The following is a 27,319-nucleotide window of genomic DNA, read 5'->3' as shown; positions in this document are numbered from 1 at the left end:
ATAGCCTGTTTTTAAAAAAAGATGGCACCATATATGTTCTTAGATGCATTTCTCCCTTGTTGTGAATTCACTTTTATATTCTGTCCTATACTCACTGTTCCCCCTTTGAGAAATCATTAAACATTGATCAAAAGAAAAATGAAGAAAGAGAAAACTAATTCAGCTGCTCTTTGAAGCTGATGGATGTTCTACAACGACGTCCCCTGGGGCTACATACACTGAATCATTGTTATATATTATGTATTATTTTATATATCTTGGTTGAAAGCTGTCAGGGCTGGCTCTTGGCATAGGTCATGTAGGTGATTGCCTAGAACACCACATGCACATCTCAGGTCAGAGAGAGAGAGAAAGAGCGACAGGCCTGACAGATGTCAGGAGGGAGGTTATAACCTATTTATTTTTATTTATCATTTTTGAAAAGGTCCGAGACTTCAGGTTCGCAATCAACATGTTAGCAGGTATTTTTCATGTGTTAGCATGATGACATTAGCTCAAAGCACTGTTGTCTGTGCCTAATAACAGCCATAGAGCCACTAGCTTTATTAAACTTGCTTTATGTTAGCATGCTAACACGCTTGTCTAAGTATAGGCCAAAGTACAGCCTACAGAGGCTAAACTAGCATTATTTAGCTTGTTTTATTTGCATTTGAGACAAAAAAAACTACACCTTTCCATCTTCTGTCTTTTCGAAGCTTTCATATAAGAGCTAAATATACTGGTTATACTTGTTTCAACAAACTTTTCATTCTCTTCAATGAATAAGTTTTGAACATATGTGGAGTCTTTTTTTTGGCATACGATAACATCTAATTATCTTGTTCTGGTCTACCTGAGGGGAGCAGACATAATGTAACGACACACATAGACATGACTCAGGCTTTCCTCACCTCCACACACTCAGATGCAGACTGGGTAATGTGTCTGGAGCTGTTGACATTAAGCTCAGACTGTGTTTAGGAGCAGATTATCTTGATCTGTGGCTTATTCCGGCCCTTAACCACAAAGAGTTGTTGTGTCTTGGTCAAGGCAGACTGGTGATGAAACTCATCTGGTCCGTAGCACAATACAGAATCTGCTGAGGATGATGATGAGCAACATCTCTCCTTGTATTGTATCCTGTCAGAAGACCTACCTGTGCTCCTCACCCACCTCATCCTCTCAGGACGGTCTGAATACTAGTTCTTTAGGCGCCACCTGCTGGCCATGTTTTGCCTGCAGCTAAAAAGTGTCTAATTCAGAATCAGTTATTTATACAACATTATGTAATGCTGAATCATTTTAATGAGATAGGAGGTCACATTTATCCACAAATTAGGATTAACTTTGTGACAGTTTTATGCTCAAACTACACTGTAGCTAAAGTTCATATATCGTGTAGAAGAGCTTAATAATTTAAATTTGAGTGTTTACTTTGTGGAGGAAAGGACACTGGATCAAAGTTCAAGGAATGTGTTGCCCTATTAGATGTTTTGTTAGGGAACCATGTGTTGTTACCAGCTATTCTGTCCTTTTGGGGGTAAAAAAGCTGAATTCTTCTCTCTCAAAAAAGAAATCTGCCATATTTGTTGGAGATGGGTGAAGAGATGTGTATCTGCTCTGGGAGGAATGCAAACTGTATGATGGCATGACTGATTGTGTCCCTGAGTCACCGCCGAGGAGGACAGAAAGGAAGGAAGAAATCATTAGACCACAGAGTCAAAAGTCACACAGAGGTCTCTGATGTAACGTGGCTGCTTTAGATTTTCCCAGCGTTCATCACGTGTTGGATTAAAAACATCTAGTCACAACCTTAATCACTCCTTTTAGATTCAGTGGGTTGCACTTCTGAAAAAGAAAAAGAAAATCCCTATTTTACCAAAATGCCCATCAAGTCAGATTCATGTACCATTTCACAAGCATAAAATATTCTTCTAGAGTTATGAGGCATTTTATAATGTTCATGTAAAACTGCTCAAACGTGCATGTATCTAAAAGTTTATTCTGATTATTTGTATAAAAGTATGTTGGAATTCAATGTGCAATCATTAGTGTGAATTTAAACTAACATGTGGATTATGCACGTGCACATATACAGAACATACTTTATATACTGTGCACACGTATCTTTACAGTGTGCTTTTGGGCACATTAGTACAGTCTGATTTATTATTAATACCTGGATGTGGCAGGACCACCTATGTGGCTGCTATATTATAAGTGATGTAACAAGTTAAAGATACCAGTCTCGGATTAATGGGACTGATAGAGCAAGTTTTTACCAAAGCTTTGACCAAAATCTCTTCACAGTATTGCCTAAGTCAGTGTCACCTTGATGTTAGTCTTGACACATGCAGTACCATGTCATAAGTGGCAGGTTATGTAACATATAATCTTCTCTGCATACAAATGCAAATATGTTCAAGTTGAAAGAAAAAAAATGTTCGAAGTCTGAGCTGTCGAAAAATGTTCATGTCATAATAAGACTCAATATATGATGTGTTAATGATGGTTATTGTGACTGTTCTTGTTTCAGGAAATACATCTTTATATCTGTCTGCCACAGCAGGGTGCAGAGACTGTCAGACAGGGGGAACTGGATTCTACTGTAATAAGCTCGGTGAGGTGGATGCGTGGATGCGTGGATGCGTGTCTTCGTGCGTGTGAGTGAGAACATTGTCTACATGCTAATGAGCCGTATTCTCTCGATCCAGTTTCTTGCCTCTTTTACTTTTAAGACGTTGTTTTCAAGTGGAAAACCAACACTGAGCGGTGGAAACTGAACCTGTCTCAAATAAATGGTAACTCACCACCCGGGTAGATACTTGAGCTGGTGCAGAGGTGTATTGAGAGAGCCAAAGTGAGTGTGGATGAATGCAATGCAAAATTGTCGATGATAGAAGATTATTATTATGATACTTTAAGCTGCTGCACAAAGCCTCCTTAGAGCTAACATGATCAGACTCATTCAGTCCTAGTTTAAACTCTTCCTGGACTTCTTATATCAGTTTCTATGCATGTATAGTTGTTGTCCTATGTACATTTCAGTTTAGAACAGGTCATCTTGTGGTGTCGGTGGACAAATATACGACAGAAAGTGTTCTCTGTAAAACTTCTCCTGGCTATAATACTGCGTGACGCCCATCTACATAAGACAGACCAAAAATAGACTTTAAGGCCCCTAAACAAGATGTTTTAATCTTGCATAGATTTTTTACATTTTGATTTAAGTTTTTTTTGTTGTCAGACAATTGTGTTCTTGTTTTCACTGTTTCTATTATTTAACTATAAATATGTAGATTTGGTTAAAGTCTTATATCACTGTTTGATTTTGATTGTTGTTTTTGCTTGGACCCGCCTTTGTGGAAGCCAATGTGGTTCCGAATAAAGAATAAAGCTTGAGATACGAAGCACAGATCATCATTTGATAAGGATTAGGATTTCAGACAGACAGCTCTATCAGACATGTGGTTCCCATCTTAAGGCTGCCACAGAGCCTTTACAAAGGGCTGCACTGACCTTGATGACCATGACACAAGTGAAGTAACTGAACAAAGATCTGAAACCATTACAATTGACGACAGTGCATTGAACTGGCATCACTTTACACCTTATAGAACTTATGTCTACAGTGAACTGAAAGACCTCAGTTTGCTCAGGTGCTGGTAACAAAAACAAGTTTGGGACCCAGGGGCGGTTCTAGGGGGGGGCAACAGGTGCCAGTGCCCCCGTAACTCCAAGTCTGGACCCCCCTGTGGCCCCCCCGACAGGGATTCTGCATCAATAATACAATGACAGATTTCTTCCCTGAAGGGAAAGGCAGAAATAAGCTGTCTTAGCAGTTTACTACCCAATGAAAAATGCTGAAATTTTAAAAAACTGTTTTGTCTGAATGAGGGATTTATCTTTTTTTCCGGGTAGTATGTGCCCCCTAACAAAAAAGCCGGCCCCACCCTGGCCCCCCTATTAAAACTGGTCTAGAACCACCACTGCTGGGACCAGAATATCAAGAAAACCCGTCAAACAGCAAGTTAGTTTCAGGGTGTCAGTTGCAGTTCAAAGACAGGGCCCAGACTTTCAGTGAAACTGGTTTTTAGAGGAGGGGAAATTCTGTGAGCCCCGTTTTTGGAAACAGCTTATTTTTTCTCCTGAATTTCACTTCAATAGATCAATTTAGCTTTCGTGTTTGTAGAGACTGAGCTTTTATCTCTGTAGACCGACCTATACATGTAAACAAAACATTTTGCATTATTGATCAAAGAGGCAAGGCAGTGAATCATCACTGTAGAGCCAGGGAATGTACTCGGCAGTGTCTAAGGGAAATACATAAATCACCCTTGGGAATGGATGTTGCTTGAAGGCAGAGCTCAAATGTAACAGCCTCATCAGTCACGACTTTTTAGTAATAACTGCTGCTGTGAAAGCCCTCTAAAATTATATGTTGATTTTGTTACAGTTTCGTTTCCTTGGTGACGCACCCTAATTCAGCATCTAGCTGGGTCTCCTAGGGATAAGCACACTGAGTGCTTGCAGCTGAGATAGACATCAGTGAAGCAAGTGTAGGCCTATGAGCCGGACTTCCCCAATTCCTCACCAGCACTCTAGCTGAGCGATACTGTGTCCTCAACAGTTGCCACATCTTCACAGTTGAATGGCTCTTTAAACTATCTGTTAACGCAGCACGCAACTGATACAGAAGTTGGTTTTCCTCATGCACGCAAGTTGAAAACACCCCTGCAATGCTGACAGGGAACCACTGAGCTGCACACTCTGTGGTCTGTCACTATAGTGTCCTGATAGTGATGCCTTATTTCACCCTGTTCTTCTCAAATGTATTGTTTGACGAGCGTAATGGGCTTATTTATGAGCACAAAGGCAAATCTGAGGCTGCTTTTCTTCTTCCCCCTGTGGTATGAGAGCCTGGGCTGATGTGTGGTGGGCAGATGAAACAACAGTGTTGACAACATCTGCTTATCTGCTGGCTTTGACCCAACGGGAGTAAGGCCATGGCTGGATGCGCCTCCCTTATCGCCATATCTGAGTCTGCGGGGGCCAACCCAGGACCGCTGGCCAAGCTTTTTTTTTTTTTGCTTTTTTTTGCACCACCGTGGCTCCAGGTTTCAGGTGGGCTTTTTGTTCCTTGTGCAGGCAGAATGCAGGCTGTGGGCTGAGGAACAATACTGTGTTCACAGAGCAGGGAAGAAACTGCACGTAGCGAGCTTTCCGTGATATCATGCAAGGGAACTACCTGTTACCTCTGTTTCCAACCATGTGTGGATGTCTACCTCTGTATACATGTAGGCAGAAAAAAAAAAACCATTTAGAGTTCGTGTGCCTCTGCCAAATCAAATAAATGACATCATTTATGTAATGAACTAACTCCTAAGGTCATCAAGGTCATTGTTGTTGTTTTCTTTTTTTGTCAGTCGGAAAGTTTATTCAACCTGTTAATCATGAACTTGTCTCCGTGAGTACACAGAGTACAAAAATGTCTGACAAAAGTATGTAAAAATAAGTCAAGAAAAATCAGTTAAAAAATGGTGGTGTTGCATTTTAAGGGGACACTATGTAGTTTTGGAAAAAAAAAAACATTATGACAAAAGAAAAAAAAATCTAAAATAATGTATTATATTTTTGTATCCTAATTTACTGAGAATATCTGTATTTGTTGCTTACTATGTACTTCTGGAGAAGAAATCCATAGTCAGAATTTTAGTATTTACCATATTAATGAGGTAATAATGCAGAATATAAACAAAGTAAAACATTATGAAATTATGTTGTCCTTTAAGGTCAGTTTGCTTGTTCAGTTTGTTTAGGCATAAAACACCTTAAATTAAGGTTATGCACATGTGCAAAAAGGAAAACATGAAATAAATCACTAGTTAACCATTCTAACTCCCCCCCACAGCAAATTTGTGTAACGCTTGAATAAAGCCCAGTTAGGTCTACAGGTCCAAGGTTGATGTGATGATATGTGTGTGCAGTAACTTTTTTAATCCTGGTGCACATTCTGTTCAAGCTCACAGCAGGGAGGCGTTAGAGGAGAGTGAATCATAGAGGTAGGTCCCTGTTTGAGCTTCTTATTGTGGAATAATGACTATAAGCTGCAGACCATTTAGCTACATCATATTATAACCTACAGGGTCACAAAATCTTGATGTTCTTTAAGAGAGAGGCAGGCATAGATGCACCACATGCAATTGGTGCTGGAAACATTTTGATGTTCGGAAGTTAAACTTAAATAAACAGTTATTGATGACTATCCTTGTTTTCCTTTAGAGGCAGTTTTTCATATAGCTAGTTTCATGTAACACACTCCTGCTGCAGCTGTGTGTTGGACTTTGCTCACTGATATTCACTCACGTGTCGTGACAACAAGGTCGATAAAAGAGAAATGTTATTGATTAAGTCTGCCAGTAGATTTTATCCCCTTCTTTTTTACTAAAACATGTAGACACTAAATGTCAGATAACAAGGTAATTATCAACCAGTACAAACCAAGCTTGCAATAACCGAATGCTTTATGACTGCTTATCATACTCTGATTGATAACGGAAAAAAGGGAATTAAGACACATGATTTCAAAACAAAGTGTACAACCTAAACAGTCTTAAGGACATGTCTGTTTATCATTTCAGTTTAGAGTCAATAATATATTCAGAGGTAAAATATTGCTATCAGATAACAACATTAGTTTATCAAGACAAGATATATTTTTAAATGTTATGATGCAAAATCTAATTTTACTGCCAGTATTTGTTTGTTAGAGGGAGGCGAAAATCCTGTGGAACATACTGTATGCAAATAGCATTGTTCTGCAAATGCAAAATCAGTGATCAACTCAATCTAACAACTCATAAGCAGGAGCTCAGAAACTGGCTTTCACTCTTCTAGATGGACTAGACTTTAGTGCAGTTTCTCTGTCTTACAGCAAAAGGCCTGGGGACAAGAAGAAAAAAAAACGTAATTCTTGACAGATTATTGATATAGATTTTCAGGATTCTGGGGCCTTAACCCAGTAACAGTCTGAAGGCTTTGGACAGATCCACTAGTGAAATGTAAATCAGTCCATATACTCAAGTACAAATTTAAGGAACTTACATCCATTTTCTGCTTCTGTATAGGTTTACTATTTCGCTAAATTTTTGAGTCACTAGTTACTTTACAGATTCAGATAGATCATATAGAATAGAAATAAAATCATCTAACACATGTGTTATTATTATTAAATGAAATGCTGCCTAGTAGTAAATACATTTTTTTTTAATGAGCCCCAACTTTTCCAGCTGAAAAAATTAAAGCGATTAACACATAAATGCATCAATCAATGTAAAATAATGTCATTATCAAATATAACACTCTTTTAGGAGGAGGAAGAGACTTGATACATTTATCAAGAAGGCCAGCTCCATCCTGGGATGCTCTCTTGACCCAGTGTCATCGCTGCTGGTGCAGTGGTAACCACCGAATGCAGGACTTTAACTTGTTTTTACATTGTGGTATTGATTGGTATCGAAAAACACAAAGGCAGAAGAACCACACCTAATTGAAATGTAGAGTTGTTTTCATTGTGACGAAACAAAGATTTTTTGAGGTTTCATTTGCGCCAGAAAAACAAATCAGACGTATTAGTATTTCTTATTTGACGTGTATGAAACCCGGAACCTTTCACTGTGGGGAATGGGACCGCACGGTTTGTTTTGACGGTTACACCAGTGAGCTGTCAAGCCAGAAGAAGTGGCTCTCTTGCTTCTTAGCTGTACAGTAAGGTCTCTATGAACAATTTTGTGTTTATTTAGAAATAAAGTGTTTATGTGTCGGGCTGTTTTGATAATGTAATGCTTAGAATGACCAATTAAATGTGTTTTAACCGTTTAACCTTGACGAGTAACTTTGTTTTGAGTGTTAGCACATCGCTGGGGGGACTTTCGGCTAGCAGCAGGACTTTGTCATTAGCAGCTAATTAACGTTATTCATATTGATAATGAAACGTGTAATATTTAGGAATGCTGCATGCTTTAGACCACGACACATGTGCTGATGTGTTTTGGCTTCATAGAGCTGATGTTACTATGTGACTGTTGGCTAACACCCTCGCTTAGTGATTACTATGTTGATCCAATTATCTAAGCTAGCTGGGCAGCCTGTATTAACGTAGTTCCTGGTTAACAGCATTCAGCAGATAGCTGAATTTGCAGACAGACCCTTCTTCTTTTATCAAGCAATCTATTATGTTAGCCACCCTTTATTATAGCGTTTGCTTAAGAAACAGTGATCCAAAACGTGAAGCAGGACAGAAGTGAAATGCTGAGTTAAAGGCTATAGTCACAGTAAACACAGCACAAGTTGTTCTCGGTTCACGCGTTTCGAGGACACACAGGGAGCATGTCCAAACATAGATTAGAGAACTGTTTTCTTTTTAGAGAAGCCACTCTTTGCTGTGTCCTTGTACTTCACATCGAGTCACCAGACTATTAACAATCTGTATTTTCTCTTAGTATGTTGAAATCAGTGAAGTCTGTACTCACCAACTACCCCAGTCTGCCACTGAGAGGTTCCTATCTGAATTGTTTACCAGCTGTTTTCTGTAACTAACTAGGTCTATTATAAATAAAACACAAAAGATGACCTTTTTTCATATTTGGACTGGTGTCAGGCTAATATGAGCTACATTGTGTAACTAAGTGTTAATATTTTACTCAGTATCATCTGATTGTTACTTGTTGCTGGTTATAGTTAGGCTACTTATGAACCATGATGAAAGCACTGTAATATTTTACTCCAACACAAAATAGCAACACATTTTAAACTGATTTTATAACTGATTATATGTTGGAGTTGGGTATCAAATGGAGTGTAAACATCAGATGATAACTGATGATTTTTAACAAACAAAGTGAGTATATAGTTAATAGACATTTTAATCATTTAGCAAGAGAAACTTACAAATATTTACTCATTCTGGCTCCTTTAAATGTGAGGATTTGCTGTTGTTTTTCTTTGATCAATTTATCATTGTAAATTGATATATCTGTGGGTTTAGTGCTAGTGCTCAACTAATTGATAGATTTGACGGATTAAACAGCGTCGATCTTACTAGTTTTACAAACTATCAGTAAGACTGGGCTGAGCAGCCTCCATCGGTCATGTGGGGATGTATATCACTGATATATTTAGCTATTTATGACTTTGACCTTGATGTTTGGATCAACTGTTATCTAGTTTCTAATAACATCAATGATTTTTTTGTTGGGTGCGGTTTGATATTGGCACACTAATTGGCTTTACTAATCTGTTGTTTTTAGTTCGGCCTTTATAAATCCACTATCAGATGGCATCTGTTTTATACTGTTACGTACTAATTATGATTTTACTTTTTCAGTATTTTCTTACATTTTATACACTTCACAATTTCTTGATCAATTGCAAAACTAAGCAAAGCAATAGTATAAATACTTGTTAGTTGCAGCTCCACACTGTTTATATTTCCATTATGCAATTTCAGCACAATGTTTATGAAATCAGTTGCTTAAAACTTGTATTTTCTGTCCATTTCCTGCAGGCCAGCAGGATGGCCCAGGCAGACAGCAAGGTGCTGGTTCTGGGAGCGTTGGCTGGAGTGGCTGGCATTAGTTTGGCAGTTGTGTGTTACCAGGGCTTTAGGTCAAGACGAAGAGCTTCGTGTCCAGGGGTCTACCTCAACCGCTCTAATGGCCAAGGGACTGGACTCATGGTGGTGGATGGTCCAGGTCTGCCGAGGGGTCAGGCCGAGGTGCTGGAGCGTCTTGAGGCCCTGATCCAGTGCGTGTCAGAGCTGAAGGATGAGATGAAGTCATTAAAGAATGCTCTCCCAACACTGCCGGACCACGTCAGGGAGGAGCTGAGAGGACAGGATGAGGGGCGTCGAATCAGCCCTCTACACAGGACCACACCGACACGAAGGAAACGAGCTGCAGGAAGCCTGGCTGGACCCAGAGCTGGGGGTCGGAGCTCAGAGGAAGCAGAGAGTGAGGGAGGGTGAGTACCTTAAACACTTAATGAACGCCCCCATTTTAAGGTTCTTTTTCCAAAACGACATACCGAAATTAAAAGCATGACAGCTCCCACATAGTTTGAGACTCAGGGATGTGCTTGGTACCATTGGAAAGGTAACAAGTTTTTTTCTAGAAGTGTAAGTGTGATTCTATGACATACTGACACAGAGTTACAGAGGTTGGAACACAGGTTTTGGTTTCCGTACAATTCAAATGTCAATAAACTGACTAAGATATAAAGGTTCAGTTATGTCTATGGACACAGCAGACACAGTTAGGCCATAGCCACAGGTCTCAGCTTGCGACACTCAAAATTTGAAGTCAAAAGACTACATTTTTTTTCTAAAGGCATGTCTGTGCGTTTTGCTTGGGTCCTTTTTTTTCCCAAGAGCGCATACTGAGATTCAAAGGCTTATAACTTGAGAACCCCTTTACCTAGAAACATAATCTTGGTCTCAAATGAAAGCTAAGACCCTGGGGTTTCTTGCTGGTTCGACATTTGCAGCTAGTTTTGGGTAAAGTGACATGGATATTCCCATTCTATGGACTCTTGGCGAACTATGAAAAAAGAATTGTGGCATGACGTTGTAGCTGTGGAAAAAGGGAACACTCCGAAGGTATGTAGGCATTCTTGCTTCTTGCGGTAGAGGGCTCTTTCTAATGTTGTGTCATGGTGAGTTTAGAAGGCTATTACATGGTCTGGAAATAACTTTTTTGGGCTTAAAATAATCATGACAGTCTCAGCTTTCCAACAGTGAGTATATACTGTTAAGATCTGATGCTTAAAACTATTAGCAAAAAAACTATTAGTTTTTACAAAGGGTGTTCATTTAGTGAAGGGTGTTCCTATGTTGGAACAGTGTTCCTTAAGTGGTTAAAAACTAGGAGATCTAATATTCCAGTATTATAACCCTTTTTTTTTTTTTTAACAAATGTTAAACTGAACAAATCAAAACTAACAAACTGACCAGCAGGTAAGAAAGATTTTATTTTGACATGGCTGACTTGACCTTCAATCATAGCCAGTATTTTTCATTTTTACTCCAATGATAATTATAAATATATATTCAGTGATATGAAGCAGTTTGAGCTCAGAGTTCTGTTTCTTCATGCCAACTGCAGTCCATTTTTACATTATTCACACACTCATCTTTACACACATGGATATTAATTTTTTCCCATTTCAACATATATCTTCCCTTCTGAGCTGGTCCACTGCCTATACACATGAATGACAAGAAAATTATACCTTTGAATATACATTATATTAGAAATAACATGGCTGTATAGTATTAAAATGGAGTGTGCATTTTGAAAATGTAATTCGACCTGCTGGATATCAGTGACTATGAGCTCTGATACTTGGATTTGAAAAATACACAGATTCACTAAGCTCCCATGCTAAATTTCCTTCACCCTGTGTGACTGTTATTGCAAGTTTCTACAGTTTCCACAACACAAACAGAGGAATATGTCTTCTCTAGTATAATGCTCATGCTGATCATACTCGATCAATTATACAAGTTTATCAGATGAACAGTTTTAAGTCAGGACATCAAATCAATAAGCTGCTGTTATTTCAATGTGCCTGATCAGATACATACAGTATGTCATCAACAAGTCACATCTCCTGTAATATGAACTGTTATTACCTTCTTCAAAGAGGTTATGTTTTCACCCATGTCTGCCGAGTACTGGGGGAAAAAACTGCTTTTTATTTGTATCATGAAATCATAGCTGATAAATAGAGACAATAATCTGAAGTCACGTTGTTCTGACTGACTTGATACGCACACCATCTACACACAGTACAGTAGGTGGGGAAATGCACCTTTTTATAGCTCGAATCCGCACAATACATAATACATGTTCTGCAAGAGGAGGGAAAAAGTCTAATGTGATATATCCTATTAGAGCTTTTGATTGTTGCCACTATGCCTCAAAAGTTGTTCTGGTGGACTGGTTCAAATTCTGTAGGTTGTACTACAGCGGCTGTCTATCACAGTGCTTCGGAATGAATGTGTTTTCACGTTATTATCATGATTGATACTCTCACATCTATATAGTGAGGATACAGAGAGTCTGTGTGATCAAGAAAATGTTATCACAGAGGTGGATTCACTGTGCATGACTGCTTTTATTGTAGGTAATCCACTTACCAGTATCTCTAAACTCTAGCTAAAGAGTAATTCATACCCAGATGTGAACGTCAAAGGGAAAATAAGTAAGTAATTGAGGGTGTGTTAAAGCCAGTCAGTCAGTCAGCCAGCCAAAGGAACCTTGATGATAATATCTCGGTGAAAGCTGTTTCTTGCTCTATAAGGACACATTTTACAACACAAAATGCAGCCTGGGGTTTTCTTTGGTCCTGTGTGTTTTTAAGATTTGAACTCACATCAGAAGGAGCGAAGATCAAAGTGTGAAGACTCATCAAATGCATGCTTAAGATTGTTACTTTGATCAAGTTTAGAGTCTGGCCTGTCACTTGTTATATTAACATGTAGATGCTTATATTAGATAAATGCAACTTTTACGGCCATTTTGCCGAACAGAGCTTGTAATGCAACAAGGAACACTAACCAGAAATTGGCATTTTGTGCAATTTGGCGCCCTCCAGAGTGCAACGCCACAGTCGTAAATACAAATCCAGGTCTCTAACAATTTGTCAGACGTAATATTGGTGCTAACTACAAACGGTACTCATTACATCATAATAATCTTAGGTCTTGAAAACTTGTATTTTGAAGTAAACATGTATGTAACGCAGAAACAAGTGACAGAAGGCAGAGTGGCTGTGACAGACACCATTCACCGTATTACAATTAAGAACAAGACACTAAACCATCAACGAGATTTTGAAGCTGTTATTTTAAGGTGAAAAAGTTGCATACCGTTGCTTTAAGTATATTAATTTCATGTCATTTTGCAGAAACTTGTGAGCTCATGGAAATGTACTTGTCATCGTTACATAGTATGTCCAGCAGACTTCACAGTTTACAGTACAAAGCTGCTGCTTGTGATTTGACAGTGTAACAGCTGAGCAGATGTTGTGAAGGGTTTTAGGAATAGCTCTATATATCTGCCTTGTTACATTCTTTTTAAATAAAACTCCTATAGATTTCGATTAGTATTGTGAATCTTTTAATTCTGTGATTTATCAATATCAGCATCAGCCACAAAACTTCAGAAGGCTCCATACGTTTCTGAAGATAAACACAAAACAGAAGAACTACAGATGACTATCTCAGGCGGTGGTAAACTGTAAATTGAACTCATTAATTCCCCCTTCAACAATATTATCTGTTGATCGGTACGTGCGTCAAAAATCCTGTGGCCCTCCTACTTTACCAGCTAAACTCGCTTGCTCATTTTATGAGCTAAATTACAGCTCTGGCAGTATGTACATTTGCCTTAGGTGCTGCAGAGAGCAGCAGACTAATCAAGCACCACATGCCCAAGCATCCACCTCCATCCTTAGCCAAATACCTTGAACTCGTGCCAGCCTTGGATAACATAAACAACAGATGTGTTTCTTTTCAATGGACTATCATTTTCAATCCCATGTCATAAAAGCAAATATCAATGGTTAAATGATGATGATTAAGCTGAGGCTTTAATGTTGTTCTTGGATGTGATTGAATGTATTTTAAACACGCGATTCAAAAATTGTTCAAAATCAGAGACTACTGAGTTTGGATACTGCAGCAATTTGCAAGCATTTGAATGGACTTTTCGTCTTAATTAACCTGTATTAATATATACTTTGTTTGTGTAGGATGTAGTAGTGTGTGTGAAGTGCCAAGAAGGCATCAAAACAATTCGTGCAGCTGCATTGAAATCTTAACAACACAGTTTTTGGGTGTGCAGTGAGCCTTAGATCAGAGCTGTACAGCTCCTCCCCATCTCTGTTACTGTCCTCGCAATGATTAATCAGTTGCCTTGGAGCCTTTTTTACAACTACACCAACATCAAGTAGGTCACCTGAGCATCCAGTGCTCCCGGGATTATTAATCAGTCTCCTGTTTTGTCTAAGAATCACATTCCATGCATAGGTTGGGTGGAGTCAGAGTTATGTTTTTTTGTTTTTAGAATTTTAACTATTTAAACGTCAATTGTTAGATATGTGTCCAGAAACGTATATTGTTTGAGAAAGATTCATTAAAAACGTCCCTCAGTACTGCTGACTTAGCAAAACATGTGACATAGTGACATTGAACTGAATTTCAGGTATTTCAAGTCACTTACGTTTGTTGGCATTAGAGGTAAGAGAGCGTGCAGACAGGTAACACAACCATATCACATGAGTAGTCTTTCATTTCAGGTTGACCTACCTCTACTTATGTTACCATCAGCGTCCTCATTGGCTCAAGGAGCAGATGGAGGTGTAAGACTGCCCTCTAGCAGATGTGGTTCACAGGTTTTGAGTGACAGCCGGCGGCCGCATCAAATGCATTTTAATTACAGCCCAGGTTATTAAGCTTTAGAAGAAATCAAATCACGCACACACCTCCCATAATTAAAGAGCCCTTCCTGCCGCTCTGTTATTTGTAAGAGCAGTGGGTGTGGGGGGGATAGTAGGAATGGCTGCAATGAAAACATTTCAGGCCCTTAGGGAATGTGTAGCGCTCCCCAGAGGAGCCAGTTACACCCCTAATCCTCACATCCCATTTAAAGGGCTCTTCATGTCTGCACTGCTGGCTGTGAAGTGTCCAAGCATAATATCTCCATAAGAACTCAGATATTGAGGGTTGGGTAGTAGTCATTGCATGTTTGTTGAAATCTTAAGCCTTAGGAATACATTTAAGATTAGCATGATTAGATTGTATTTGTGGCTTGATGCTAAATGCAAGTTTGTTGAAAAAGAAAAAGAAGCCCTGCTTAGGTGTTTAGGTGTTGCATACAGACAGTTTATGATAATCAGCAAGTGATAAATTGATTGTTAGGGAAAAATCTGAACTTGGGCAAAGAGAGTCTTTGGTGGGGCAGCAGAGTTCCAACAGGGGGCACCATGCAAGTATGAACAGCGCCTTCAACAAATCCTACAGCAAGCTCTGCTGCAGAACATGATAGATGCACATCACAAATAGGCAAAGGCTTGTGTTTAAACCCTTCTGGAGCTGACTGCTTTTGCAAGCTTAATGGTTTTTTAACATTTGTGTTGAAATTTTTTGTAGTTGCATAATTGCAGTTGATTAATGACATAAAATCATAAAATGTATTATTTTATAAATCAGCTGTAGCCTGTTTGTTTGTTAAATATTTCAAGTGTGACCACATTTTACGAGATGTCACTCTTCAACAGGAGTTTATGTAACAATGCATTTTACTTCTGCAGAAATGTTCACAAGCAACAGAACAATTAGTGTGACATAATGGCAAAATTATGGAGCAGGGTGTCGTCGATCAAAACGGAAGAACATGTCGCCCCACGCACTGAGAGGTTGAAAGTTCCAGCTGTTTATTCACTCTTCATGTGTCACAACGGCTTCCTCAGAGCTACCTCTCTGCTACCCATCAATCACCCTGTCTGTGCGCCAAGCTGTCAGAGGCCTTATTTAAAAGTGTCTTGTAGGAACTTGTAATTCCTAGAACAGTTCCTACTGAGTTTATTCACATCACGTCGGCGTAGCTCAAGGACATTACCACTTCTTTTTTCTTTTTCCAACAAAATAGCATGTATATTATTGGGTAGTAGTTGATTTAAGTAGATTTAGGCGGCAGTCTTGTTTAGAGACGGGCAAGCCTGATCAAACACACACAGAAATGTTTAGAAAGAGAGAAAGGAGCTCATTGTCTGATTTGTGATTAAAAGCTTTAGTCTAACTTCCCTGTGACGTCATGGTACATGTTGCTCCACAGCTGTCTGTATCCAAGACATTCACGTCTATATCCTCAGATTCATACTTTACTGAAAGTCTTTGAGCCAAACAAACACATTTATTGAACTACACACAATGTATACCGTGCATAGCACCCTTGTTCAGCCGTCTGATGAGTCAGTTTTAGTCTTACCACCCACACCTCCCACCCACAACCCCAAGTGCAAAAGGAACCCTCTTGTAATTATTAGCGTCAATGACTTGTTGATAGGTCCCCCTGCTAAGCTATAATAAGCTATAATCAGCATTTTTTTTGCAATGGATCACATGCCTTCATGCATGTGAAATTGGTCACTCTTTGTAAAATATGGCCATAAGTTGTGTACAGTTTTAAAACAATAAAAAAAAAAAGCTAACATTGTCAACATACTGTGAAGAAACAGCTGTGTTGATGTTATGTTGAAGACCCCTATCACTGCTGTTTCCTTTCATCCCCGGATTCACATCCCTCGTCAGAACCTATGTTAATCGCCTCTGCACTATATTCCCTGTCATCAAACTGAGCCGTGAGCTAATTAGCTAACGGTTGCTAGCTACCTTCAAGGATAGCCAGCAAAGAACAGCAGTAGTTGATTACTGTGGTGACATGCTGCACCCTACGTTTTTGGAGCTGTGTTCGAATTCTGTCCATGTTTTACAAATACACCTTTAATGATGAAGATTGTCATATGAGTCGGCAGATACTCTCAGGTCTACGGAGCGCTTTAGAATCTGTTAGCTCATTGTTTTGGTTTTGTGATTCACGACTTTACTGTTTTGGTTTACTTTCATCCCTCTGATGGATATGTTTTTACCTGCTGTTGCATGAAAATTATGAGCTATCATATCGTTGGATGTTTGGCTTTTTTGACACACAGTGATATACAATTATACAATTACAATTGTAAGAGGTGTAAACATGTCTTTTGGTCACTCTCACCAGCCATGACAGCCATGCCATTTGTGAGCAGGTATAATCCCATCTCCTGTTCACATGTATTTTTTTTACTTTTGGCAAAATATCAGGCCTAACGTTACTTGTGTACAGTTGTGGGCAAAAGTTTCCAAACTTCGTTTTTTCCTCCTGCTATTTTAGGAACAAAGTGTTACAACATCCTAACAAAAGTGCTATTTATAGATGAAAATGTGAGATGAATTAATGCATTCATTTTAGAATGCTTGTGTCGTCATGTGTCAGTGACGAAAGAATAACAGGTTATTGTCTTCCACACCTGTATTATCCAACACAATACATGCAGTAAAGTTTGGCATTGCTAGGAACGCAGTGTCGTTGCCAGCTTGGTGGTTAAGTGGGGGTGGTTCAGCGACTGATCAGTTAACATGTTAACAGAGTTCATCCCTGCCCAGCCTTTTGGGAGGGATAGAGAATAAAACACTGGACTCTCTCCAGTCAGTCAGCCATTGTTGTAGAGCAGGCTTTCATTAGTCCTGTCACCACAACTACACAGACTGAATAAGCTGCACTGCATGTTCCATGGCCCTCTGATGTTGGGATGGTAACTCTGGTTTGTTTTGAACGGTGTAACCGTGGAGACAGCCATTGCTAAGCTCTATTGAGAGATCCCTTCATTGCCCCTTGGGGTCTGAATGGCCTAACTCCTCTAGTGAGCACACAGGCTGATGAAAAATAAAGGTTAAAACTTTCCAGCTTTACATAACACGTAGTGTGTTAATGCTGTGTCCAACCGTGTAACACCCAGCATGGGTACATGTATTATACTATTACTGTGGCAGTGTTTTTGATGAGTAACACAATTATTTAGTCCGGCACTAACTGAACTTTCTTATTCTTTAAGGGTTTTTTCTAACTGTCAATGCTGAAATACATGTAGTATGTAAGAACAGCTATATTACGGGAATGCCATATGTAAAAAGTGTCTGCAGAGTTAAAGACAGCATCTAACAGTATAAGACAGTATAAAATGTTATCCGCCCTCAGCGAAAATAGACTTTTAGTAGGAACAAAACAGAACAATTGAAATACATCATATGGGACAATTCTTGCAGAATCTATTGACTTAACAGGGCCAGTTAATAAATTGAAAAAATAAGTAAGGGATAATGTATAGACCAATGATGATTCGTTCTGAAGGGACTTATTTTCCCGATAGTGACCGCCGTTCTATACATTATCCCGCTTATTACACGGTTACTTGCCAACACGAAAGAAAACTTGACATAGTGTGTCTTTTTGCAATTTATTTGTTACCGTTCATAGTGTTTTTCAGCAGAGAAATATAGTTCGCCAAAACGACGCCGTTTCGCCTCTCAATCTTCGCAGCTTTCCTCTCTTTTTGTATTCTTGACCGGCAACGACAACTCAGCCTTTTGCCAAGAGTTGAAATCACCGTATTTTCCAAGAGTATTAAAGTTAATTTGAAACTCATCCATACTAGTGGCCGAGGAGTACATTTTTTCCGATATGAAGTAGACTACAGATCAGCTGATGTCGCTTAGTGACCGAAGACGCTGGGGTGAAAGGGACCGGACTACTTGCGGAGCAAAGATTTTAGAGCGCGGAGTGCTACGAAATACGTGAATCAGAGGCAAAAAGGCCACTTTCCTTGACAACGGTCAAATATGCTTAGCAGCGGTCAATTATACGAAAATAATCGACCGCCGAACATTGGGAAGGCCCATTCAAGTGAATGGAGCATTCTACAGCATTAAGACGAGCCGTGTAATAACACAAATTATTTGATAATGAAAATAGTTAATTGTGTCCCTTCTCCAAATGTCTTATTATTGATCATTAGTGAAAAATTATGGAAGCGAATTTGTACCATAATTCAAATTAAAATGCATTTACAGAAATGCTTTTTCATTTTAAGAATGTAGCTGCATTTTTTGACTCATAAATAAAATTTGTAATAAATCATCCAAATTGCATTTTCATTTTCTTCTTCAAGACTGCTCATTTTGTAACTTAATTCAAATGATAAAGAAAAGGACATTTAAGATTTAATATTCAAAAGATGGCCCAGCAAATAGGTACCAAAATTCAATTTGAAATGTCAATTTGAAAATTAAAATGCATTAGCAGAAATGCTTTTTCATTTCAAAGTCAGAGCTGCATTTTTTGACTCATAAATAAAATTAGTAATAAATCATCCAGATTGCATTTTCATTTTCTTCTTCAAGACTGCTTATTATGTAACTTAATTCAAATGATAAGGAAAAGGACATTTAAGATATAATTTTCAAAAGATGACCCAGCAAATAGGTACCAAAATTCAATTTGAAATGTCAAATTTGAAAATTAAAATGCATTAGCCGAAATGCTTTCTCATTTCAAAGTCAGAGCTGCATTTTTGACTCATAAATAAAATTAGTAATAAATCATCCAGATTGCATTTTCATTTTCTTCCTCAAAACTGCTCATTTTGTTACACAAAGACAAAGAAAACTGCTTTTTCGTTTTGAAGCCCTCCCCCCGCAAAAAAATTTCCAAAATTCAATTTGAATTCGCAATCCCAAGCGGCGCAGGAGAGTGACGTCAGCGGCCTCTCTTCTTCTACAGCCCCCAGTCTGACCGACCGTGCTACGCATCTACGTTAGGGGGCGGCGGGGTGCTTATTCGACACTGGAGTAAGAGAAGGGACAAGAGGAGAGTGTGAAGGCAGTGTTGGTAGCATAGACTGTGGTACATGTTTTCAGAAACAGCGGGGAAATCACCACCATGTCCAGTTCTGTACAGCAGTCAAGCCAGCCATGGTTCGCGTTTGCTTGGTTAAATCAGCCGCACATTTGTTTTCCAGTGCGAAATTCTCTAACATTTACGGTGATCGTAATGAAGCCGCTCTGAAGAGCTGCTGGCAGTGACGGTGGGTCAGACTGCAGACTCACAGTCAGACCCATGAAACACACACGGTACTTTACAGTCAGTATTCCCGGTAATAAACTGAAGGTATCAGCTGGATCGTACGTCGACGTCGCCCCCATATTGGATGTGGCAGTTCAGCCCCGTGAACTAATACAAGTCAATGGAGTGAACTTTATAAAGCTTCTTCTACAAAGTGCTATAAGTTAATGTCTCTCTCTCTTCCACACCCACGCACCTGCAGCGGGACACAAAATCACAGGCCGCTTTATAGCCTGGAGCCCCGCCTTTCCGAAACCCCGCTGTTCCGAACATAGACTTCAATTCATCGTAATGGCGGGGTTTCTCTTTTTTCCAAAGACCCCGCTATTCCGAAAAGTCTATTGGGGAAACCCCTCCATTACGAAAACCCCCCACTCTGAACGGACACAATCAGAAAGGAAATGGAGGCTGCGCATTTATCCTTTTTTATTTTGTGGGTTCAAACGGATCATGTGGCTGATTAACCGCAAAACAAGCCTACTTCATATTAATGACATAACGCTCATTATGCTTCAGCTGGACAATGGCTGTGTTGAATTGAAATTATTTTATCATGCTAAATATCCGAAATTGTATGAAAATTGCTCCAATGCGTTATACCGATCTTCGTGCATATTCAGACACAGCCTGATATGGGTTCTGAGCAAAGGAATGTCTGTTTTCTCCCCCGGTCTGTTGTCAGCAGGAGCGGGGGCTGCAGGCTCGCGCCTGGGTGAAGTGGGCTCAAGCCAGAGTTCAGCCGAGAGAGAAAAAATGTGTATTACTTTTACTCTGTGGGAGATCTCCCACAACAGAGTGGATGAGAAACCAAGGGGGACAGATCTGCCCAGCAAACATCAGAACGCAGAGTGCTGCCTACTTTGTCTGTGACCTGGTTCAGCACCCTGGACAGCTGCCTGCGTAACTGGATGTGGGAATTTGATGCATTTGAAGCCACGACATTTGGTTTAGAAACGTCATATATAATAACATTGTTTCGAGTCGTAAACAGTTCTGTAATTGGAAGAAATAAGAATCAATTAGGCTATTAGTGTTAGTCCTTCTTCATATAAAGTTGTGTTACAGTCGCACAGCTGGAGACCGCTAACAAGGTTAGACACAAGAGAGACAATGAATGAAATCCCGCGAAATGATGTGCGGTCAATATGACCGCTTATGGCTGAAATAGGTAAAACAAATCACATTTTCTTTTCCTTTTGTGTAATTTATATAAAAAACTATTCTCAATTAAAATACAGACACTTTTAGAAAATGGTTAGAAGTCTTTAATGTTTGCATTTTATTCACATCGCACATTGATAACTTAATTGTGATAATGTTCAAAGTTATTATTATTATTATTATTTCACATAAACACACACACAGCAAGTATAATGGTACTGTGCTAGGTATTCTTTTCGTGGTTCTTGGTGATTCCTATAGACTGATAAGTGTTGTGTTTACAAATGAGCAATACATCCAGATTTCTTGAGATTTGTATTGTCAATGGGAATTTAAATTTAAATGTCAGGCGATGTTTTCTTCATGGAAATTATTTTTCGGGCAAACAATTATAAGAGAGAGAGGGAGCGCGGACGGGGGATCCGTTGTGTGACAGTGGAGCGGAGGGTCAGCAGCTGGATTTTGCACGCACGGTCAGTATTATTAGTAGGTGTTTAAGGTTTATTACGTTTGCGGACATTCATCCACATTGAGTTCATCCACTCAATCCGCTCCAGCTCCACCCGCCCGGCGCTCCTCCGAGTGCGGACAGGACTGCCAGCTCTCCGGCGCCCCGGAGCGTGGCTTCCCCGTGCACACCCCCTCCTGATCTGACTTTGTCCGTGTTACAATAAACACTCCATGCATCCAGCTACAGCCTCCTGTCCGCTTCTGGGTCTCACCTTTGCTAAAGACACCTAACATTAACAGATCAAAACAGAGTAAACGGCAGCTATCCGACATCAGATCCACGCTCCTGCCTGCCCCAGCCAGCCCCCACACACCGTCCTGTCGCCTGCGCAGCCGCGCGGGAGGGGACAGGAGAGACCCCGGCGCTGCTGCAGAGGAGCCGTGGACTGCGATAACTCTGAGCAGCATGTGAATTACAATATAATCTATTTTTTCGCCTTTCCCCCGATGATCTGAATAAGTCGCTAAATTTGTCGCTAGTCGCTTTTTCGAAATAATGTCGTTTAGAGGGTCTGAAAAGTCGCTAAGTCTAGCGAGACAGTCGCCATGTTGGCAACACTGAAGAAGAGAGGCCGCTGACGTCACTCTCCTGCGCCGCTTGGGATTGCGAATTCAAATTGAATTTTGGACCTTTTTTTGCGGGGGAGGGCTTCAAAACGAAAAAGCAGTTTTCTTTGTCTTTGTGTAACAAAATGAGCAGTTTTGAAGAAGAAAATGAAAATGCAATTTGGATGATTTATTACTAATATTATTTATGAGTCAAAAATGCAGCTCTGACTTTGAAATGAAAAAGCATTTCTGCTAATGCATTTTTATTTTCAAATTTGACATTTCAAATTGAATTTTGGTACCTATTTGCTGGGCCATCTTTTGAATATTAAATCTTAAATGTCCTTTTCTTTATCATTTGAATTAAGTTACAAAATGAGCAGTCTTGAAGAAGAAAATGAAAATGCGATTTGGATGATTTATTACTAATTTTATTTATGAGTCAAAAAATGCAGCTCTGACTTTGAAATGAAAAAGCATTTCTGCTAATGCATTTTAATTTTCAAATTTGACATTTCAAATTGAATTTTGGTACCTATTTGCTGGGCCATCTTTTGAATATTAAATCTTAAATGTCCTTTTCTTTATCATTTGAATTAAGTTACAAAATGAGCAGTCTTGAAGAAGAAAATGAAAATGCAATTTGGATGATTTATTACTAATTTTATTTATGAGTCAAAAAATGCAGCTACATTCTTAAAATGAAAAAGCATTTCTGTAAATGCATTTTAATTTGAATTATGGTACAAATTCGCTTCCATAAAAAATAAGATTTACTGTGATATTAAATTGAGAAAAGAAACTCCTCTCGTTTGTTAAACTAATTGTTGGTCGAATATGTGAGAAATGCTTTGACTACACCTTTCATAAATAACAGAGTTGAGCCTGCAGAAAATAGGATCATTTCTTGTCATGTGTGAGTCATAGGGCGGCTGTTGGTATATTATTTACCAAGTCAGGAGTGCTAATGCTAAAAGTGCTAATGACAATATTTAGACTTGTTCTTTCGTAGCTGTGTGTTTCTGCACTGCTTGTAAAATTGCAAGTATAATGGTGGCTCCTGCACAACTATATATACACTACATGAACATGAACAGTTATACCAATAGATCCTTGGCTTCTTTATTCTTTCAACTCAAGTGATTCATGAGCTGTAGAATGGCGTGACAGGAATGCGCTGATCACTCAGTACTCTGCTGCCTGTCGCTCTAGCTCTACTGAGTAAATAACTGCAGGGAGGGAGGGAAAACGGACTGCTGAATGAATACAAGGACAAAAGGATGAATGAATTAGGGATTTAATGAATGAATGAATGAATGACACAAGTCCAACAATGCATCTGTCTTGACAAAGTTAAAAGCCAGGTCTGGTTGTTGCAAGGCAGCGCTCTAGAATATGGTGCAAGCAGACATAAAAAGGGACACTACAACAGTCAGAGTAAACACAAAAGCATGCCCATTCAGATTTTTTTAAGCTGGGATGTATTGGCCAATAAATGGTTTGAGCCTTGCCTTCAGGTTTTAGGGTTTACTCAGGAGTTAGTGCAGAGAGCAGGATTGTAGAAAGGCTTTGCGCACTATCTCCAATTGATGGTATAAAAACAGATGGAGATTAAAATTTAGATAGTGTAATGTCTAGCTTCTCTCAGAGTTGTGGTGATTCTCCATTTCCTACAAAGCTACTGGATTTGAATGCAGTACAGGCCTTTGAGTTCTTATATTTATATCCCTAAATGTCTTGTCAAACTATCAAATGTTTTTGAAAAGAGAGAATATATTACTTGACACAGTCTTACTTTTTACAAATGAACACATAGACTTTCCTTGGGCAGACAATGCGGGTTCACTAATGGCCGTGTGTGACCCATTTTTTACTTTTATTGTCTTATTCGTCCAAGAGAACAACCCCATCCATGATGGATTATCTAGTGGACAGTCTGCCCTCGTTCTACCCCTCCGGTGGTGTGATCTCTCCTTTTTAATGTAGGCCTTCTTATGCTGATGTTTCTTAAAAGCTTTCAAGCGGGCCTGGTTGTCGTGATGTCATCCGGTACCAGGTAGGCTTCGATTGGCTACTTCGTTAATGTAGCGACACGCTTCTGTCACACTCAGCAGGCTGTTGTGAAAATGGAGTGGTGGCTGAATGTAGTCCAACTTTTAAAGCGATTCTGAAAAGAAAGTAGTTTTTTGAGTCTCAGTCTTAGGTGACGTTCATTCTCTTGGGAACACTTTATGACCTGCAGCGAAATGGAATGTTAGTCAATATTTTGAAACTACATAATGCTGTGACACTACTGAGTCAGCTCCCTGATAGTATGACTCTTATCTACAGTATTTGTGCTGCTGTAATACTTTGTTTTAGCATTTACCACGTGGTAATTAGAACTTTCGGCCATAGCTGCCTCTGTAATATAGGCTCACTGTAAACCTGATTAACTAATGTTTTGGCCAAGTCATTTGATCCATTGTTTATACTACAACAGCTTTAAAGCAGATTTATTTTCATTTAAACCACACAACCCTGGCATAAAATTACCTTTAACTTCTTAGCATATTCTTGCTTATATACACACCAAGCACACAACAAGCAACATGAATCATATTCACTCTTCTTTTAGCTCTGTTTTTCTTGCCATCCAGCCTGGAGGGAGATATCTGGCTGTTTAGCTGCTAAATGCTCCACTTTGTTCACCTTGTGGGTCGCTAACTCAGTCCATCTGCTTTAAGGGCTGAGTGGGAAGCGTGCAGTATTTGGCTGAAAACAGCTGCTTGCTGCTGAAAATGACACAAATGATGTGAAACAATAAAGCTGCCATAAAACCAAAACAATGGACTGAAATAAAGTAAATTGCTCCGCAGAGCTGAGACGCGCACAATTGGTTTTGAGTTTTCATTGTGGGCCAAACCTTCCACATTCACAAAGTCATGTGATCCATTGTTTATACGAAGTTACCTTATATAGCTGCTTTAAAGTATGTTTATTTTCATTGGAGTTAGAATGTAATTGGATTCGCAATAATAGACTATGTTCTGTAAAATGGGACATAATTCCTTCATCTAACACACAGTTGCAGCTTTAGTTGAGCTGTTGACTTTGTCAACCGCGGTATGTTATTCTTGACAGTTCCCTTATTGACTGCAGCTCATACGCTCTCACATTCGTCCTGTAATCCCAGCACTCAGGGTTGAAGGTGTGTGTTGTGGGTGGGGTCAGGAAGCAGCCTCCGGCACGAGACACCTGTTGGGTCCACAGTGTTTCTGTCTGTGGCCCGCTCTGACACATCCCTCCAGAATCATGGCTCGCAGCCCAAAATATTCCACTAACCACCGATGACGCACATGCAGCGGCTGCCAACACTTAATAGAGGCTTTTCATATTTTCACCCTTGTCTGTGTCTTTCATTTTTACCTGTACTGTTAGTATAGCTGTTTTTTTACGGCTGCTTTTTAAGTGTTAGCTTAGGGTGTTTTTTTAGATACTTACACTGGTTAAAAGTGCACCATAAAACATCTAATGCCAGTGTTGCATGCCTCGCCCTGACAAACAAGTCTCCCTGTGTTCCTGAAAAGCCTTCAGGTATCCACGTTAAGACGTCAAGCATTTCTTAACAGCTAGTGTTTATAAACAATTAAGTGACCCACATATGTAAACAAACCCTGTGCCGTTTGTGTGTAAACACTGAAGATTGTTCCTTTTATAATCATCACCTGGCAGCAAACTGTTTTTAAAAAGTTCTCATATAAACAGGAATTTGATTTATCTGAAAATCTTCTCAGCTGAGGTGTTTTCACCCTGCCTCACAAGAAGAGGATGGTTTTATGCTGAGTAAGTGGGACAGACTCCATCATCTTGGTACTGCCAACATTTAGGCTGTTTATTGATGCTTCCTGAGCTCATGTTGCACATCTTGCTGATGGCAGGATGGAGACAGTCTGGCCTGATAATAGAAACCACCTAGCTAATCAGTTCTGCTTTATAATCCACATCAGTGAAGTTTAATAGCACATGCTGACAGCTGACTGAGACTACACGTTGTGCCCTGTGTTTGCTTTCAGGTACATAACTGCACTGACAGACTCTGAGGAAGAAGAGCAAAGCGATGTAGAACAGAGGGATGAAGAACAACCAGCAGACAAGTTGTCCGACCTCCTGCAGAGGATTGACCGTTTGCATCAGGGCTCTGAATCTCACAAAAGGGAAAGTCTCAATGTGCTTTTGGAGCAGAGAGAGGAGGTGTGTAACTCCTTTCATACATTCAGATGAAAGATGCTAGTAATCCTGTAAAACAGCATGTCTTAACACTTTGATGTACTTCTGTAGTTTGGACAGAACTCAACATTTCTTTGGCGGCTAACCCGAGCATACTGTGACGTTCATGACATCAGCTCCACTCTGGAGGAGAAGAAGACCCACGCAGAAACTGGTAATCAACTGAACCTAATCTTATACCTCATTTACAAGACATCCCAGTCTATATCGTCATAACCACAATGGGTAGACTGGCCAAACCCCCAAAATGTCAGTGTCTCATCTGGAAAACCCAAATCCATGCAAGTCTGTAATCCTGCAATGAGCTCACTCAGGTTCAGTTGTCGGCCAACAAATGAATGACCGTAGCAGAAATTATGTCTGGCAACTAACAAATTGTCTGTGGTAACAGTTTATGATGCATGAGATGATTTCACTTTATATAGATTCCCTGTCCATGCAGATGTTCACTAGAAGGGGATCAAGAATATTATAATTGTATTTGATTATTAATTCACGTTATTAAAGCAACATTATGCAACTTTCTTTTTTGCCAAATCACATAAAACGCCAATATCTATTTAGTTTAGCTTTAAATCTACTAATCTTTTTTTTACTAATGTAACCAGCTTGTAACAATAAAATGTACTTCTCAATTGTTTGTTTGTGAGTTAGTACAGGGGACACAGTACTTTTCTTTTTACATTTCAGGTGAAGTTGCTATCCTCATAACCAAAACCAAATATGTCAAAACTGACTAATGTTAAGATTTTCTTCTTTAATCTTTAATCCGTCTTTAATCCAACTACACATGCTGCTGTCACTGTCAGCAGGCAACAGTACACACTGAGTTTCAACAGCAGTAATGGTGGTGACACTAGATGGCAGAACACACAAATCAGTCACCGGATTTTTCTGTAAAAACATAGTGCAGATGCTTAATGTACAACAGCTGTAGAAAACCCCATGTTAACCATCACATTCTGCTCGCTGGTTATTAATTGTCAATAGAAGACACTAATTTATTGTCAAGTTACAGGTGAAGTCCTTGAATGTGATCACCTGTTCTGCCACAACAGATCACAATTTTTATG

The 27,319-nt window shown here is 39.4% G+C and overlaps 1 protein-coding gene across 2 annotated transcripts in view; it reads left to right on the top strand.

The window, feature by feature from the left end:
• Window positions 1-7,658: 7,658 nt before the first annotated feature.
• Window positions 7,659-27,319, top strand: part of rmdn2 (regulator of microtubule dynamics 2) — a 40,869-nt gene continuing 21,208 nt past the window's right edge. The window contains exons 1-4 of one of the 2 annotated variants that reach the window (XM_030442660.1): window positions 7,659-7,746; window positions 9,545-9,999; window positions 26,033-26,210; window positions 26,298-26,400. In XM_030442660.1, the coding sequence (XP_030298520.1) occupies window positions 9,554-9,999; window positions 26,033-26,210; window positions 26,298-26,400 (727 nt within the window). In that variant the 5' untranslated portion in view covers window positions 7,659-7,746; window positions 9,545-9,553. Of the gene's footprint in view, window positions 7,752-9,544; window positions 10,000-26,032; window positions 26,211-26,297; window positions 26,401-27,319 lie in introns of both variants that reach the window. The other variant, XM_030442659.1, reaches the window with a different exon arrangement.

Source organism: Sparus aurata, chromosome 15 (assembly GCF_900880675.1).
Source record: "Sparus aurata chromosome 15, fSpaAur1.1, whole genome shotgun sequence".
Lineage (NCBI taxonomy): Eukaryota > Metazoa > Chordata > Actinopteri > Spariformes > Sparidae > Sparus > Sparus aurata.
Note: the sequence above shows the minus strand (reverse complement) of the source record. Positions and strands in the feature narration are given on the sequence as shown.